Source organism: Phallusia mammillata, chromosome 5, assembly GCF_965637545.1.
Source record: "Phallusia mammillata chromosome 5, kaPhaMamm4.hap1.1, whole genome shotgun sequence".
Taxonomy (NCBI): Eukaryota; Metazoa; Chordata; class Ascidiacea; order Phlebobranchia; family Ascidiidae; genus Phallusia; species Phallusia mammillata.
Genome location: NC_137256.1, coordinates 24,657,061 through 24,672,538, shown reverse-complemented (window position 1 = coordinate 24,672,538; position 15,478 = coordinate 24,657,061). Strand labels below are relative to the sequence as shown.

Sequence of the window (15,478 nt, the reverse complement as noted above, 5' to 3'; positions counted from 1 at the left end):
ATAATGCTCTTGGTTGTTCATTAACAGTTGCACATCTTCACGCGTTATGGCAAAATTCTTATTCACACTTTTTTATATTTTTATCAGAGTGTTTAAACTGTAGTTTGCATTTTACATGGAAAAAATAATCCTCCAAAGCTGAGATGTCTGAACAAAGAAACTTGGAACCTGGGACCAGTGGGTCAAGTGAGGTAAACTGTTTTAAATTAATTGTTAAAATCTTGTATTTGTTTAGAAATATTAATAAGAAATTTCTTATTTCATAATGAATGAATTGTAAGGCTTGCAGACCTTTGTTTAGGGGTCAACATTTGCAAATTTGGACATTGTTTTAACAAAACGCTGTATGCTTCATAGTTGAACATCATAATAACCTGCGTTCCCCACACTACACATCCTTTGGCCTGGATTAGTCCTCTAAGTTAGTGGATATCAAACATTTTTGTTATTGCGATGCCTTTGGAAAAGTTTCCTGGACTTGCGACGCACCAGCAAATAAAAGTTTAATAAGGAAACTTATAATTGAAGTTGTTTTTAATGATACAATAAAAAAAAGCCACAAAACTGAACTATTCTGCGACATCCTTGGAAGAAATGACGCACCAGGGTGTCATGACACACAGTTTGAGAACTACTGCTCCAAGCATTTGGTTATGCTCTGACATGGCACTGTTTAGTCCCCAAACCCTCTCTGAGCCCTTGTTATGGACCTGTCCACCTAAATCCTCGCTTAGTCTCTGTTAATGCATTGGGCTTCGTTGGCTCGTAGTTTTAGACATTACCACAAATAGTAACCTTTATACAGAATTTGGGACTCAAGCACTGAGATTAATTGATAAATACATGGTAGCTAGTTGTTTTAACAAATTGTAGTAATAATCTTATTGCATGGATAAAGTTCATTTGTTACATTCCCTACACCCTCCCTTAGTTTTTGTTATGGACCTGTTTAGTTCGCTAAGCCCTCTCTGAGTCCCTGTTGTGGCTTCGGATATGCGGGCTCGGGGTGTGATGTTATCATTATTTGAGTCATATGTTGTATGATACAGAATAGGGCCACAAACACTCAAGACAATCTACATGTTTATACAATATATTGTTTGTTTTTGCAGCAACTCACTCCTCAGGCATTACAACCTCCTTCCCAACAAGGTTAGTTAAAATATGTTTACATGTATGATTTTGCATGGATTTTGTCACAAGTATTTGAGTTTTAAACTGTATTAAAAAAAAAAACTTAACATTTGCTGGATCAATTGTTTTTTTTTTCATTTTAGCCAAATCCGTTATTGTTCTTAATATTTCTGGAAATTACATGGGGACAACTAACTTTTATGTGCCTGGCAGAGATCTAAGTAAGTTATTTGTTCCTAAAATTGTTTTGGTGCACTTTAGGATTTTGTTACTTGGACTGCCAAAGGTTTGTTCAAATTAGGCCATTTTTTTGTTTTGTGCACTACGCTAATAGCAGCATTTAAACTGAACTATGGTTAAAAAAAGAGGAAATGTGAATATTTTTCGAACTTAAAGTTAAGAAGTAGTTTTCCATTAAATATGAGAAGTTTAATTTACTAATATAAGCTTTTGCTGTTAGGCATAATATTAACTTTATAGAGCCCTTCTATCAATTGTATGTTTGTACCAACGTTTCAACGTCCTATACAAGTTACCCTCATCAGGATAAATAACACAGAATTTGAGTAATACAGTGCACGATAAACAAAGGAAGAAGAGAAGTAATTAGTAAAAGATTGTGGCAAAATCTGCAAGCCAAAGCATGTTCACTTATTTTTAATGTATTAGGGTTTGCCATACTTCAGGACATGTCAGGGAATTTAATGTTTAAAACTGCGTCAGGGAGAAATGTTAAAATGCACTTAAAAGTCAGGAATTTAAGAAAATTTAGATTTATTTTATGAAATCAATGGATCAACAGAGAAAGTTTCTAGCAGTCAGCTGCCTCTGTGTCTATACCATGAAACGTAAAGACGTAAACTGGCGATACAGGTTAATGCACAAAGTTACTGTTTTGTTTGCAGTGTGTGTGTGCGCATAACGATACCTGTTTTTTACTAGTTGTCTCATAATACGTGATAAATGCAGAAATACAATTTGCATCTGAAGAAAACACTGTATTCAATGCTAAATGGGAACGTGGCTAATTTCATTTGCTTTCACTGCTGACGAAATGGTTTGCCAAGTGTACCTAGTACGCAAGGAACTAACTAACACCAAAAAGTCGAATGTCGTCAGACATTAAACGTTTTTAGAGTGGCATTTTATTTCGAATTTAAAAAGGTCTTTGTGGCTCCCAGTGTTGTTTATTTTACTATATGAAATTGGTCCGAATGGCTCTTACAGTGGTAAAGGTTGGCAACCCCTGATATATGTGCTTATTGTTTCAAGGATAGTGAGAGTAGTGAGCTAAGCCTAATATATTTAACTACACAGAAGCCTAGGCAGAAAGTTTATCTTCATAAAGGAAGGTTAGACTAGAGAGAGTATTGTTTAAAAAACTGGTTTATACATAAGCTACACTAGCACTCTTTTAATTTGCTTGGAACATACTTTGTAGTAGTTTCGTGATACTTTTTGCTATTTCGAATATATTTAAAATTTATGCCATAATAGAAATGTTAGGGCCACAAAAAAGGTCAACTAAGACAAATTTGTCAGGGATTGTATATCATCCAAATAGTAACCTTACCCTAATACCAATATTTTTTGTTTACTTGTCAAAGCAACCGGGGCCTCTGACAGAAAGTCGGAAGGAAAGTTACTATCTACAACATGTGCATTGTATGTAAAACAACTTGTTGGATTTTTCAATGTCTGATATCTTTTATTTAGATGTCAACCCTTCCAAGATGCCCTTCAACATAAAGACTGAGGGTAACTTAGTATTCTTTTTCTTTTTGTCTTGTGTAGATTTGTCTTCAACATTTGGTCAAGAGTAATTTCACACTTTGTAAACTTACACATGTTGTAGACATTTGTCTGAAGTTTTTGTAAATTCAAAATACTTATATTTCTCAAAGTAAGCAATCAATGCGATGCATACTTACTTAATTAATACTTTGCTAGTTGTTAAAAATAAGTTGTAACTTTTAGTTCAATTTATGCTTTTAAACATATATATATTGTTTTTATGGCCATAGGCTATTGAAAACACACATTTATAAGCATTAAATATTTGTCTATCTACCATATAAGACATGAAAAGAGTTAAAGACTTATAAGGCGATAATAAGGCGCAGATTGAAAGTCACACAAACAACTAGACAATATTCTTCTCTGACTGAAAAAAAAACAATTACTTTGGTTTGTTAGTTACACTGTGAGTGGTGACCAATTAATTTGCTACTCTGTAGTGATACACATTACAGTTTAGCAATGGTTATAAGTTTTACAACAATATGAATCCCATGCATTTAGTATAAGGCTGCATGATTTATTACTTTAGCAAACCTGTAAGGTGGGAAAAAACAATTTAAGAATAAAGTTTTTAAATTGGTTTATAAATGTTTCTACTTGCTTTGGCGATTTGGTATTATTATGACCTAAATCCAAGAAATCATAATTCATCACAACAATTTCATTTGCAATGTTAATATCACAACAAAATCCGCCAACATTTTATCAAAAGTTAACTTTGATGTGTTTTAAACAGATTCAGAAAAACAATCTTTGAAAGAAATTTGCCTAACATATGCAAAAGCAATAGCTGACGTAACAAACCGTGTCCCTCTGCAAGCAACAAAACAAGAGAATGTGAGTGAAGAAGAATTTGGAAATACAAGCAGCTGGTTGTTCAAAAAACAAACTGACAAAAAAAATATAATCCCAGAAAGTTTATTTGAGGAGGCAGCAGAAGCTTGTAATGATAGAGCAAAATCATCACATGAAACAACCAACAAACATCAGCAAAATGTGGCCGTTCTAACAGGAATTGCTGGAATAGGAAAAACCACATATTGCAAATTTGTTTTAAGGCATTGGATTGATTCACATCCACATTCATTTGTGTTCTACATTTCCATACGTGATGTTGACTTCATGGAGAAATGCAATCTTCTAAAGTTCCTTCTTGTGTCCACTGATCATGGCTACAAATTCAAACCAGAAACAGATGATGCGATTTTAGATGAAATCAACAAATCTTCAGACACACTGATTGTTATTGATGGGCTTGACGAAGCAAGAACAACACAGGATTTTTCCGAAGATCCATTTGGCATGTCACTCCATCAAGAAAAAATGCCTTACTGTATCCTGATGAATCTGCTGAACTGTCGCTTACTTCCCAATGCAAAAAAGTTGATTGCTTCCCGACCAAATGCTTTTCTAAACTTCAACCCAGAATGCAAGCCAGTATTTTTGCTACAAGTTTTAGGTCTGAGCAAAGAATCTCAAAATCTTCTCTGCAAACAGTATTCCAAAAATGAAGAGCAACAAAAACATGTCCAAGATGAGCTGGAAAAACAACCCAACATATCTGCGTTATTGTTTATTCCGATCTTTGCAGGCTTGATCATTCCATATTTTGTTGACAACCTGGAGTCAAACAAACCAGTTTTGTCAATTTCTGATGTATTTCTGAATCAACTTGAGCAATGGCAGAAAAACCAAAAATTTCACACACATCAGAAGCATTTGAAGCAACTAACCAAGCTGGCTTTAAATGGTGTTGAAAATCATCAATTTTCATTTCCCAGCCAAGATTTTGCAAAACATGGCATAGAAATGCAATCTATTGAGCCATTCATGTGTGCTCATGCTAAGCATCAACATGGTATGTTGGTTTTGGATGGGGAAAAAACATTTTTCTTCATTCATGCTACATGGCAGGAGTTTTTAGCTGCACTTTATCTCATGGTGTTTGCATCCTATGAGGAATTATCTTCCAAGATTCAACAGATGTTTCAACAAAGTTCCTGGGAGGTGGTTGTCCGCTTTCTATTTGGATTCTGTCATCAAAATGTTCAAGAAAAACTAAACACATTATTTCCTGACACCCAGGAAATAAACAAAAAGGAAAAAGTTGTGAAAACACAAGCCAGGAAGCTTTTACCAAAATTAAGTGAGTTACCTTCTGATATTCCTTCTACTGTAGCAAAAGCTTATGATGACGTCATAGAATCATTTACACAAGTAAATGAGTTTAAATCAAGAGAAAAAGATTCCACACTTTCCAACATATGCAGTTGGGCAAATGAGGCCAAAGATGATGATTTAACCAAGGCTGTTGCCAATTCCCTTCCCAACCCATTGTTACTATCAGGAGATTTTCTTCCCCACCAAGTAATGAGTTTCTGTCATGTCCTATCAGCTGCTGAAGAATCTCACAAACTTAATGTGGGAGATTTGTGGAATCAATCCACTTTTACTGGACCGGGTCTACATACATTACTAAGCACAATTCAGCAATCAAAACACCAAGTAAAATTTTTAAATTTATTTTTGACATTAATATGTTAGTTTCATATAATTTTATAGGCAACAGCAATGTTGTTGTAATTTTAGGGAATATTTATATATACCAGTAATGTTAACCAGATAAGTAGATTTTACAAGCGTTCATTTTTTTCCATTGTACCAAACATAAAATAATATTATCATTATGTATCATTAAAAAACACAGGACACAGCTGCAAAAACCCATCAGTTGTAAATATGCTAAAACAGTATTAAAATGGAGAAAATTTTGTTACTTTAGTATTAAAATGTTTTTGAAAAACATCACAATACAGGCAGAAAATGTGTGTTATTTTTAGATAAGTGGTTTTTGCCTGGTTTTGTTTATTGTTACCAGCCTAATGCACTTTAATATTTTTAAACAGATTCCCAAGTTGCATTTGGAGGGAGTTGACTTATCAGTGGATTTTGAGATTATCTTGGAGCTTCTTCCTGGTATCACTGAACTGCAACTACGGACTTGTGGTTTGACAATTCCTATGGTGGAAAACCTGGTTGATGTCATCACACAACACAACATCCATGTATGTAATTTTGTAGTTTGCAGAATTTTGATGGCTGATTTTAATTTTTTATCTGAGCAATGTTTAATATATCCAAGATGCAAATTTACATGACAAAGTGTTTTACCAAATAATTTTAAATTTGTGTCTTACAGTTGTCTTTTCTTGACTTGTCTTTCAACAACCTCAATGGTGTTGGGAAGTATCTGGCCAACTCCATCCACTTGATGCAGGTATTACAACTTCTACAATGCAACTTGCAAGAAAATGATTTCATTGCAATAGCTGAAGCCACAGCAAAGCGAGATACAAATGTAAGTTTATTGTGTTTTACTTTTTAACATTCAAACTTTTATAAAAGTTTGTTGGGTCTTATGTAATAAGATGTAATATAGTTACAAACTATTAAATTTTATCACAACATAATCAACATGTAGTTTTCCAAAATTTACCTGTTTATTCTTTGGAAAATATAATAATTTAGCTCATAATGTCTATGTGTTATAGTTGGTGTTTGTTACATGACAGTACTGTTGTGACAAAGACAATGAAAAACAATTGTGAGTGTCATGCAATAACAATGGGCCATTGTTCAACCATTGTCTATTTCAAGTATTTTTGACACAAATAAAATATTACTGATATATTCCAGGTAACAGATGCATGTTGGTGTTTTGTAGATGAGTTTTCTGAACATGAGTAGAAATGTGATGTCCAAGAAAGCTTTGGACAGTTTTGCACCTGGCATCCATAAACTTGATGGGATTTTGTTGAGTGATTGTTCGGTCACAGGTTATGGTCTGAAACAACTGTGCCTTAAAATCAGCAAGCGACAAAAACCAGTAAGCTACTAACGCTCAACCTGTTTTGTTACGTTTTCAAAGCTCAGCAAAATAAAAGCTTTGCTTATAATAAGTTTGTTTTTAAATGTTAACAAAAATATGTTGCACATACACACAGGACTGTAATAAAAGCAGAAGTAAAAAAATTTATTCTTAAAATGTTAAATTAGGGAAAGTTTACAAGCAAAATTATTTTTTACACATAATCATTATTTGACTAAACTTAGTTACACAAATTATGGAATCCAGTAATATATGCTTACTTCATGTTACTGTGTGTTAACATATTGAAAACTAGAAGTTTGTAAATTTCACAAAAACGTTTTTGTTGCTTTTCTACAAACTTTAATACAAATTCTTTTATAGATGAATTTACTCGGCCTGACAAGAAACAACATTGGGTTGATTGGTGTCGATCATGTGTCATCTTGTGTTTACAACATCCGTCAACTTTGGTTGAATGATTGCAATTTGACCATCACTTGCTTGCGAGTATTGATTGCTGCCATCCTCAACATGGACCACTCAGTGAGTTGCAAACTTGTATTTGAACACAACAGAGTTTTAGATGTTTGTTTTTTGTGAGATGACTTGAAAATGCCAAAGCTATTGTACTGACCATAGGGATTGTACTGACCACTCAACTAATGTTGCAGTAAAAATGTCTTGTAGATTGCTTAGAATTGGAAGTTTATATTCACAACATTTTTAACATTGAAACAGTCACAATGGATTTTTTAGTCTATCCCCAATAATATTTACTTTATTGCGGTTTAACACTCTTGTATTTACTTTTTGTTTTTTTACATATTATTTGTTGCATTTAGGTACAAAAGTCACAGTTTTAAAAATCCTAACCAGAAACAAACAAGCCAGTATATTAGTGTAAAACATGACGTTTCAATAGCAACTTGTGTCGATGACGTTTCTAATAGAAATATTTGGTGTTTTGTTTTTAAGATTGTAAAAAAACATGTTTTGTAATTTGCATGTCACAAGCAGCATTTATCTTAACAAGCTGAAAAAAAACTGATACGTTTTTTTATGTTTACAGATGGTTTATTTGGATCTCTGGGCCAACAGGTTTGGTGATGAGGGGGCAATTGCTCTGGCCACTTGTTTGGAAAAAGTTAAAAAACTTCATGTTTCAGATTGTGACATCACACCAGTTGGGGCAGAAGCTTTGCACAAAGCCAACCGCAAACTGGTGAGTTAAATTTATTTCTCTATTTTCTTTAACAAGTGCAAAGTGAGAAAACATAACAACCTTTTGCAAGACAACTACTGCAGTACCGTAATTGAAAAAAATAACTTATTATTAGGTAATAAACAAGACATTTTCTTGTTCAACACATCAATACAGTTTTGAACAAGGCATTTGGTTGTATGCCAATAAACAAGAATGCCTTTCTTCTTTTGTACTGGAATTAAAAGACAAATGCAGTACTGGAAATTTTACTGAAATTAAAACACAGAATTTGTTGTTTTTAGTAACGACTCAAATGTATTTTTGCCATCGTAACCTACATCTGTCACTCTGGTAGTCATTGGAAAACACTACACTATGTAATTTTGATTGAACAATCATAAACAATGAACATTCAGAGTCCGATTTTTTTGCACTCAAGTTGGTGGTAAGTGTTAAAATATATTGTTATTTTTCAGGATCACTGGATTGATGGTCTTCCAGACATACCACAAGCAACTGCAGCAAGCAGTGTTGGGATGCCACATCAGGTTGCACAAAAACCAAAGAAGCACTGTGCAGTAAGTTGAACTTTCACCACTTCAAACTGAACTTACTGACAATGTCATGATTTTGCCACATATTGTGTTTATGGATGCTATGTTTCAAATTTTCTACCAAAGCTTTTGTGGCAAAATCTTAATTTCCCACCTTATAAATCTGCATTTACATATTCACTTTGATTTTGTTTCCCTAATATTTTGTTGCTCATCTTTACTACATACTAAAGCCGGTGATTTTTAAAATATTTGTTGCTTTAATATCCTGATATTTTATTGTTCGGCATTGCTTTTAAATAATAGATTGTGTTTGGTGATGCCATGTTTTAAATTTTACACCAAAGCTTTTGTGGCAAAATGTTAACTTTGTCCCCTCATTGAATCTGCATTCATTCCTGTTGACTACCAACTACATTTCCACTTTTGTTTTCCCAAATTTTTTTGCTGGGCATTACTTTTTGAATATACTGGCGTATACAATGTTTTTGATTTAGTGTTCAAAAACTAAATACTACTGATTGTTTAGATTTCTACGTTTGTATGTTTTAATTCCTTGCTTTGAAATCAGGGGCGACCTCAGGTTCTTGTGACACCTGCAGTTTAAAAAGCACAAATAAAACCATATGTTTTGTATCTTTGTGGACTCTTAGCCGGGCATAACAGAATCTCATGAAAATAGCCAACTGTCACCATGCCAACAGCACATATGTATGACTAATGCATTTATCTTTAGTTTGTGGCTTGTTGTGCGGATAAAGCAGATTTAAATAGTTTCTTTGTCATTTATAACTTACTTTGACCTAAATACACACAACAGATCAATGGAGCCAAATATATAACAGTTTTTGAAATTACGTCAACCAGTTGTTACGGAAAACAGACCTTGAGCATTTCCCCTCTTTTCATCAATGTCAATGACCTAAGAAATTTCTTTATGGTTGAAGGGCATAACAGCTTCGAGGTTACAAGTATATTATAGTATCTATTCATAAAAATATTTAACCAGAGAGTAGCACCAACTGATTCATGTCCTGTTGCGTAGAGTTTAAATCCACCAACAGCGAGGAAATGCGAAATATTATCATGCAAGGGGAACAAATAATATCACCATCATAAATTTAATCACAGAGATTGCACAAATCACTAAAAGCACAGTGATAACATTGGGATAAGTGGCAGGCCTGTCATCTGTTGAAAAGTGAACTTTTTTCCACAATGTCCTGACATGAAGCGAATGTTAAAATTGTTTTTGAGAGTTGCCGCATTGTTTGAATCGACTGACGGTGGATTTTGCTTCGCTTTGATCTATAATGGACCTGAAAACATTTACAAAAAGTGTCATAGTTTATCTTTACAGTAAAATAATAGATTAAATGGGATAACACCAACTGCATCCTGTTTGGCCAAACATTTATTTGACAAACAAGTGGACCGAGCAAATTGCCCCTTAGATACAGAGTAACAGGTTGCAGAGTAAGAGATTTAAGATGGAGTTATGGTTTTTAACCAACTAATGAATTCAATAAAATCCAACACACCTGGTTGATCAACTTATCAATGAGGTAGTGGATCCATAAAACATTAGTTCTGGGTCGAAAAAGCGTCCAATCATTTTCCAATTCATCTCGCATCATTCTGTATATTTCAAACTGATAATCCACACTTGAATCGGCGTTGAACAATTCCTCGTCATTTGATAAGTCTTGGTACAGGGAAATCCCACCTTGAAAAAACAAACTAATTGTTTTACAGGACATCTCTGGTTATTTCGTTTCAATTTAATGCAGTCGTATTAAAAGAGTAACTGTTAGCACAACACTCAAAGAACTTGTGAAATATATCAACTGTATGCAGTATTTTGGTAATCAAATCACAAGTTTAATGTATTTCCAGCTTAGGTTAAAATACTATACACAATACCTTTGGTCATCCGCGACAAAGTGAAGTCAATTATTCTTATCGAAATCCCGCTTGTTCCTGAACTGTAGTTTATCCCATTTAGAGTAAAACTGAACGATTTTGTTTCACTCTTCTGCACAAGGATGTTGCCCCAGTGAAGATCTCGATGTTCGAACATTAAAGTATGCTCAGCCACTGCTAATCCACTGATGGTCTGCTTCAAAGCTGAAAGTGACTGAAAAATGAAGTGTTTTTTACTTAGTACTTTGTTGGTGAAACCGTGAAAGTATGTGATAAGCTGCAGACATTGCACACTCTTTCAACTGACATGTATCAGTGCAGCTAGTGATGAGAAATAAGTTGTAGTAGATAATTTAGCCACTAGCTGAAAAGCCGCGCCTCACCAACCTTGGTGCCACAGCTTGGCATAAACAACAGAAGAATTCAATGTAGGTCAATCGCTAATTAAAATGATGTTGGCTTTAATAGGCCGCTTTTTGTAGCATGGATTACAACAGAATAAATACAATACCTGGGATGCATTATTGAACTTAAAATGTTCAATGTCGATTCCACCATCGGCAAATTCAAACAAAACATAATGCTGGTTTGGGTCTGGCAAGAACGGTCGATCATTTTCTGATGCATTTGCGCTGTTATATATGTCCCATGCATCAAGAAGCACAGCTGGGTATGACCCATATGTCAGATGGACTCTATGAAAAAATAAACAAACAGGTAAGCACTATATTTTAACAACTTAACACAAGTGTTGCAGAGTAATGTGCTGTAAAAACTTGGTAAGGCAACCATAATTACATAAGACAATGTGTCCTTACAGATAAATTTTACATTGCAGTAAGAAGTTTTACAATGTAGTAACTACATCAATGTGATAATATGCCAGTAATTTGTTTAGGCAAAGTGAATTATAATTAATGCTCACTTTATCAAATAAAAGTTTCAAACTGGGTTCGAATTGACCCTGTCTTAAATGTAGGAGAAGAAAATTGGCTTAACATTTTAGACACTCAAGTCTGCATAATTAAACAAGTTCAGTAAACCTAGGTTAATCCGGACCCATTTGGACCGAAAAGTTTGTCCGGTTAAGGCAAAATCCAAATTAACCGATGTTGAATAGTTCAAGGCTTACCATGTTACCTGGACCCCATTGTCATTTGAGTTTTGTCCGAATTAGGCAAAGATCTGGATTTACCGAATCTGCTTTTACTATTTAACTAAGTTGACTGCAAATATAAATATAAAAAAACAAAACAATAAAGCATGTCCCTTTTTACGAACAGATCCGTATATAGTGCTCCATGATTTAACTGAGGTTTACTGCAAATATAAATTTACGTGTAGAGTGAAATGAAACTGTCAGTTTTTGATTCCTCCAAAGTTTTCAGGTTGGAAAGTTCAACTGAGCTCACAATTTCAGGAAGAATCTGAGAAAAGGTTTTTTGTTTTTCTCCGTTTAGAATCTTTGTTCCTTCGATTGGAATTACCTGAAAATAGTGTATTTACATTATTGTTGTTTTTTTGCACGTTTTCAGCAGACAGTGTTACACAACACAATTTTTATACAACAAAGTCAGATTATACTAATTGCTTTTTAGTAATGTGACACAGAAATCACATTTTTGCTCATTATTTGATGTTGCATTTTTGCCTATTTGTTTAGATTCATGAAATTTCTTTCAAATAAAAATTAGGGTAAGTATTAAAGATGCATAAATACATTGTAAAAAAGATATATACTGTTTTTGCTCTTAACTTCCCGCTTTTCATGATAAAATAGTGACAAATGGTTGGTTTACATTAAAAATATGACCACTTCTGCCAATATTTGCGTTGGAAAGCACAATTCGGGAAAAAGTTTACATGCTTCAGTATGTGTGTGTGCGCGTATGTACCATATGGAAGATAAATTGGCTAGTGATGTACAACTAAGTGCATCACTATATTTAGGTAATTGGTATCAAAGGTATATATGCATGGTACTCGGTACTCGCTTAAAAATCTGGTATCGTCCCATCACTAACAACTGCAAAATGAAAACACCTTCGTTACAATAAAAACAAGACCAGACATTTACCTTTAAAGCAACATCACACCCTTGCAGAGATTGGAAATGATAAACTTCGGCGAATACTCCTTCACCGATCTTCCTGCAACCATTTTTCATCAATGCAAGAAAATTATCAAAGGGCTTTGCCTTGTCCTGTCCACATTCAAACAGAACTTTGTCCAAAGCAGTAAGAGTGCGATCTGGATCTTGCTTTTTAGGTGACAAAGCTTCCTAAAACAAATGTTTAACAAATAAAATCGAGCCAGCAAAATATGTACTTATAGTAGACAACGCTTGGTCTGCAGTCTAAAAAAGCCAGACCAACAAAACCGGTTAATTGCATCAGTAATTAGATTTTGTAATTAATGGAATTTTTTCTTACAAGCAAGGTTTTAGTTATATAAATGTTGACGTACAACATACATAACTGAAAGTAATACAAGCTTTGCTGGGACAAATTAATTTTAGTTTTTTAAAAGAATTTAAAGCCTGACCAACCGCTTTTCAAATCCCTATGCTATTACTGACCAACTGATAACGGCCACAACCACCTAGAAAAGTTTTTACTGCAGGTTTTGGTTTTCTCAAAACCAGTCTCATATTGCCACTATAACTATTTAACTATTGCTCACCTTACAAATATACAACAAATAATTCTTGCTTATGTTAAAACAGTGGCATTGTGACATCACTGTGCACATTATGTATTGTTTATTTTTATACCAACAGTTAGTTTGCATTTAGATTATGGCAAAGGATTTAACTTATGATGAAAAACATTGAATTACATATCAATGTGGTTGTCATAAAATAGAATTTTAATCCCAATATGGTTTTCACTACCAGAATTTATATTTTAGTATTTAGCACATTGTGTTATTCCATATGAGCTCACAGTTATACAAGTGAACGACATAATAGTTTTACGCAAATAGAAAACTAAGATTTTAATAAAAGCTTTTATTTTTATATCGAACAGCCCAAATATTGCTGCTAATTTGCTAAACATATCTAGATTAATATCTGTAGCAACCAATACATACTACATCTACAAATAATTATTTAACTGTTATTGTCTGACCAAATAAGCCTTGTATAAAATAATTAGGGGTTCATAGAGCAAACAAAATCATGCAATAAAATTATAATCAATTTGAACTCCTACCTGGAAGCTCAGTTGAAAAATGTCTTCATCACTTTTATCAAGATTTTTTGTTCTAAAAGTTCGTGATTGTTGACAGGTACGAACTGCAGACATTGGAGTGCCAAAGTTCTCCAAAAACATTTTTGAATCAAGTTTTGTTCTAGCAATACCAATTGGGGTTTGGCCAGTGAAGTTTCGTAATGGAGTAGATTGTGCTGGTTTGATCGATTTAAAGCCAGCTGGTGCGGCAAAAAGATCAGATGTTGAGTCGTCAAAGCCATGAACTACGCTGGTTTGAAACGGCAAAGTTAGTTCACTCTCATGAGGCTCACTAAAGGAGACAGTCGACCAGCCATCAGTCCCTTTATATTCTGATTTCAGATGCTTCCGTCTCCTGTTGTTTGTAATAAACTTCGCTTTGGATGAGTTTAATGCAATAATAGCAATGGAACTGTTTATAACGTCTGGTATATCAGCTTTTTGAGGTTTTTCACTGACACTTGAATAATCCATATCTTCAATGTTTTTGATTAATTTTGTGTTGTCGCCACTAAGAATAGAATCAGATGTGGTGTTTTCTTTGTTGCTCCATTCCTGCCTTTTTCGCTCCGTTAACTTTGGCTTTCTAAACATTAAAATATAAAAAATATAATGTTTAGCCTATACGCATGAATGATGTTTAAATAATAAATGTTACACATGTATACCATTTATTGTGACAATGACATAATAACACATAATGCTTCACGAGCCACAGTTTGACAAGCCCTGGTTAAAACCATATTATCAGTTTTGTTACGATTGCATTTTTCGTGATTAAAACTTATAAAATTACTAAAATTTTTATGAAAATCTTAGCTTCAAGTTTTAAAAAAACCTTTTTGGTGATTGTTTTGTCGGAGCTGGAGGTGCGACAAAGCTATCGTCGGAATCAGAAAAAATCCCTTTCTTATGTTGAGGTTCATCTTGAATCTCAAGCCAGTTTTTGTTCACCTAAAAAACATTCAATAAGCAAAAAAATAAAATAGAAACAATTGTCACTTACACTTACCTCTAAAAGACGCAGAGTATTTTTTCCATAAGTTGAAACAGACCTATTTAGTGCTCCAGATGATTTAAGATTTACTCCAACTTTTTGTTTTGTCTTTACTTTTTTCATGGTTGTCAATAAAATTTATCATAACACGAATGAAACCTGAGTGTTGAAATAAATTTACAAAATGACCGCAGAAAATTCAACAATTTGCGCCCCAAAACCGCAAGCCATCTAGCACACATAGCATTAAAAAACACTTTGCCTTTGTAATTTGTTAAAATTTGTTAATTCTGGTGGCTAGCTGTTGTTTGTTTGATTTGATAACTTTTCCAACAATAACATCGAAGCGACCAACCACTTAAATAAAAAAAACTTTCCCGCGGATCATAGAAACCAAAAACGGATGAGCGATAGGTAAATAATGTAAACATATTATTTGGTTCATTAGGTCCTACCTTATGGTGCTCTGATAAAGTGAAGTCATAATGGCATTGGTTACATTTGCAGAAAAAACTAGAAACACTTAACACTAAAATGCTAATCTGATCATTTCTTGGCATTCATCATGACAAAGTCGCGTTGTGTATTGAAATTAGATTCGACGTGCAAAATAAATTACACTTACAAGCATCGTACAACAAAGTATTGCTCATCCAGCAGTTTTATTATAAATAATCGACGTTTCGACTTCCTATACAAGACGCCTTCATCAGGATTATGGCGTAACTTGCAGGACAAAATTCTTATATCGCGAAGTGCAAA

The 15,478-nt window shown here is 33.8% G+C and overlaps 2 protein-coding genes across 3 annotated transcripts; one reads left to right on the top strand and one right to left on the bottom strand.

The window, feature by feature from the left end:
- Positions 1-93: 93 nt before the first annotated feature.
- Positions 94-9,199, top strand: LOC145230737 (NACHT, LRR and PYD domains-containing protein 3-like). 2 transcript variants are annotated; one of them, XM_080096251.1, is made up of 11 exons: positions 94-191; positions 1,113-1,152; positions 1,278-1,355; positions 2,851-2,892; positions 3,671-5,439; positions 5,841-5,999; positions 6,134-6,292; positions 6,659-6,820; positions 7,187-7,348; positions 7,875-8,027; positions 8,486-9,199. In XM_080096251.1, exons 1-11 carry the CDS (start codon positions 144-146, stop codon positions 8,594-8,596), a joined length of 2,883 nt encoding a protein of 960 aa, XP_079952377.1. In that variant the 5' UTR covers positions 94-143; the 3' UTR covers positions 8,597-9,199. The 2 variants fall into 2 exon arrangements, with proteins under 2 accessions (XP_079952377.1, XP_079952378.1); XM_080096252.1 differs by lacking the exons at positions 7,187-7,348; positions 7,875-8,027; positions 8,486-9,199 and having other exon boundaries at positions 6,631-6,745.
- An 82-nt stretch (positions 9,200-9,281) lies between these two features.
- Positions 9,282-15,417, bottom strand: LOC145230739 (serine/threonine-protein kinase haspin homolog). Its single transcript, XM_080096256.1, has 9 exons — positions 14,732-15,417; positions 14,558-14,673; positions 13,702-14,305; positions 12,564-12,767; positions 11,825-11,973; positions 10,998-11,181; positions 10,487-10,700; positions 10,105-10,289; positions 9,282-9,882 (listed from the first exon to the last, which is right to left on the bottom strand). The coding sequence occupies exons 1-9, from the start codon at positions 14,837-14,839 to the stop codon at positions 9,751-9,753; spliced, it is 1,896 nt and encodes a 631-aa protein (XP_079952382.1). The 5' UTR covers positions 14,840-15,417; the 3' UTR covers positions 9,282-9,750.
- Between the last annotated feature and the right edge of the window lie 61 nt (positions 15,418-15,478).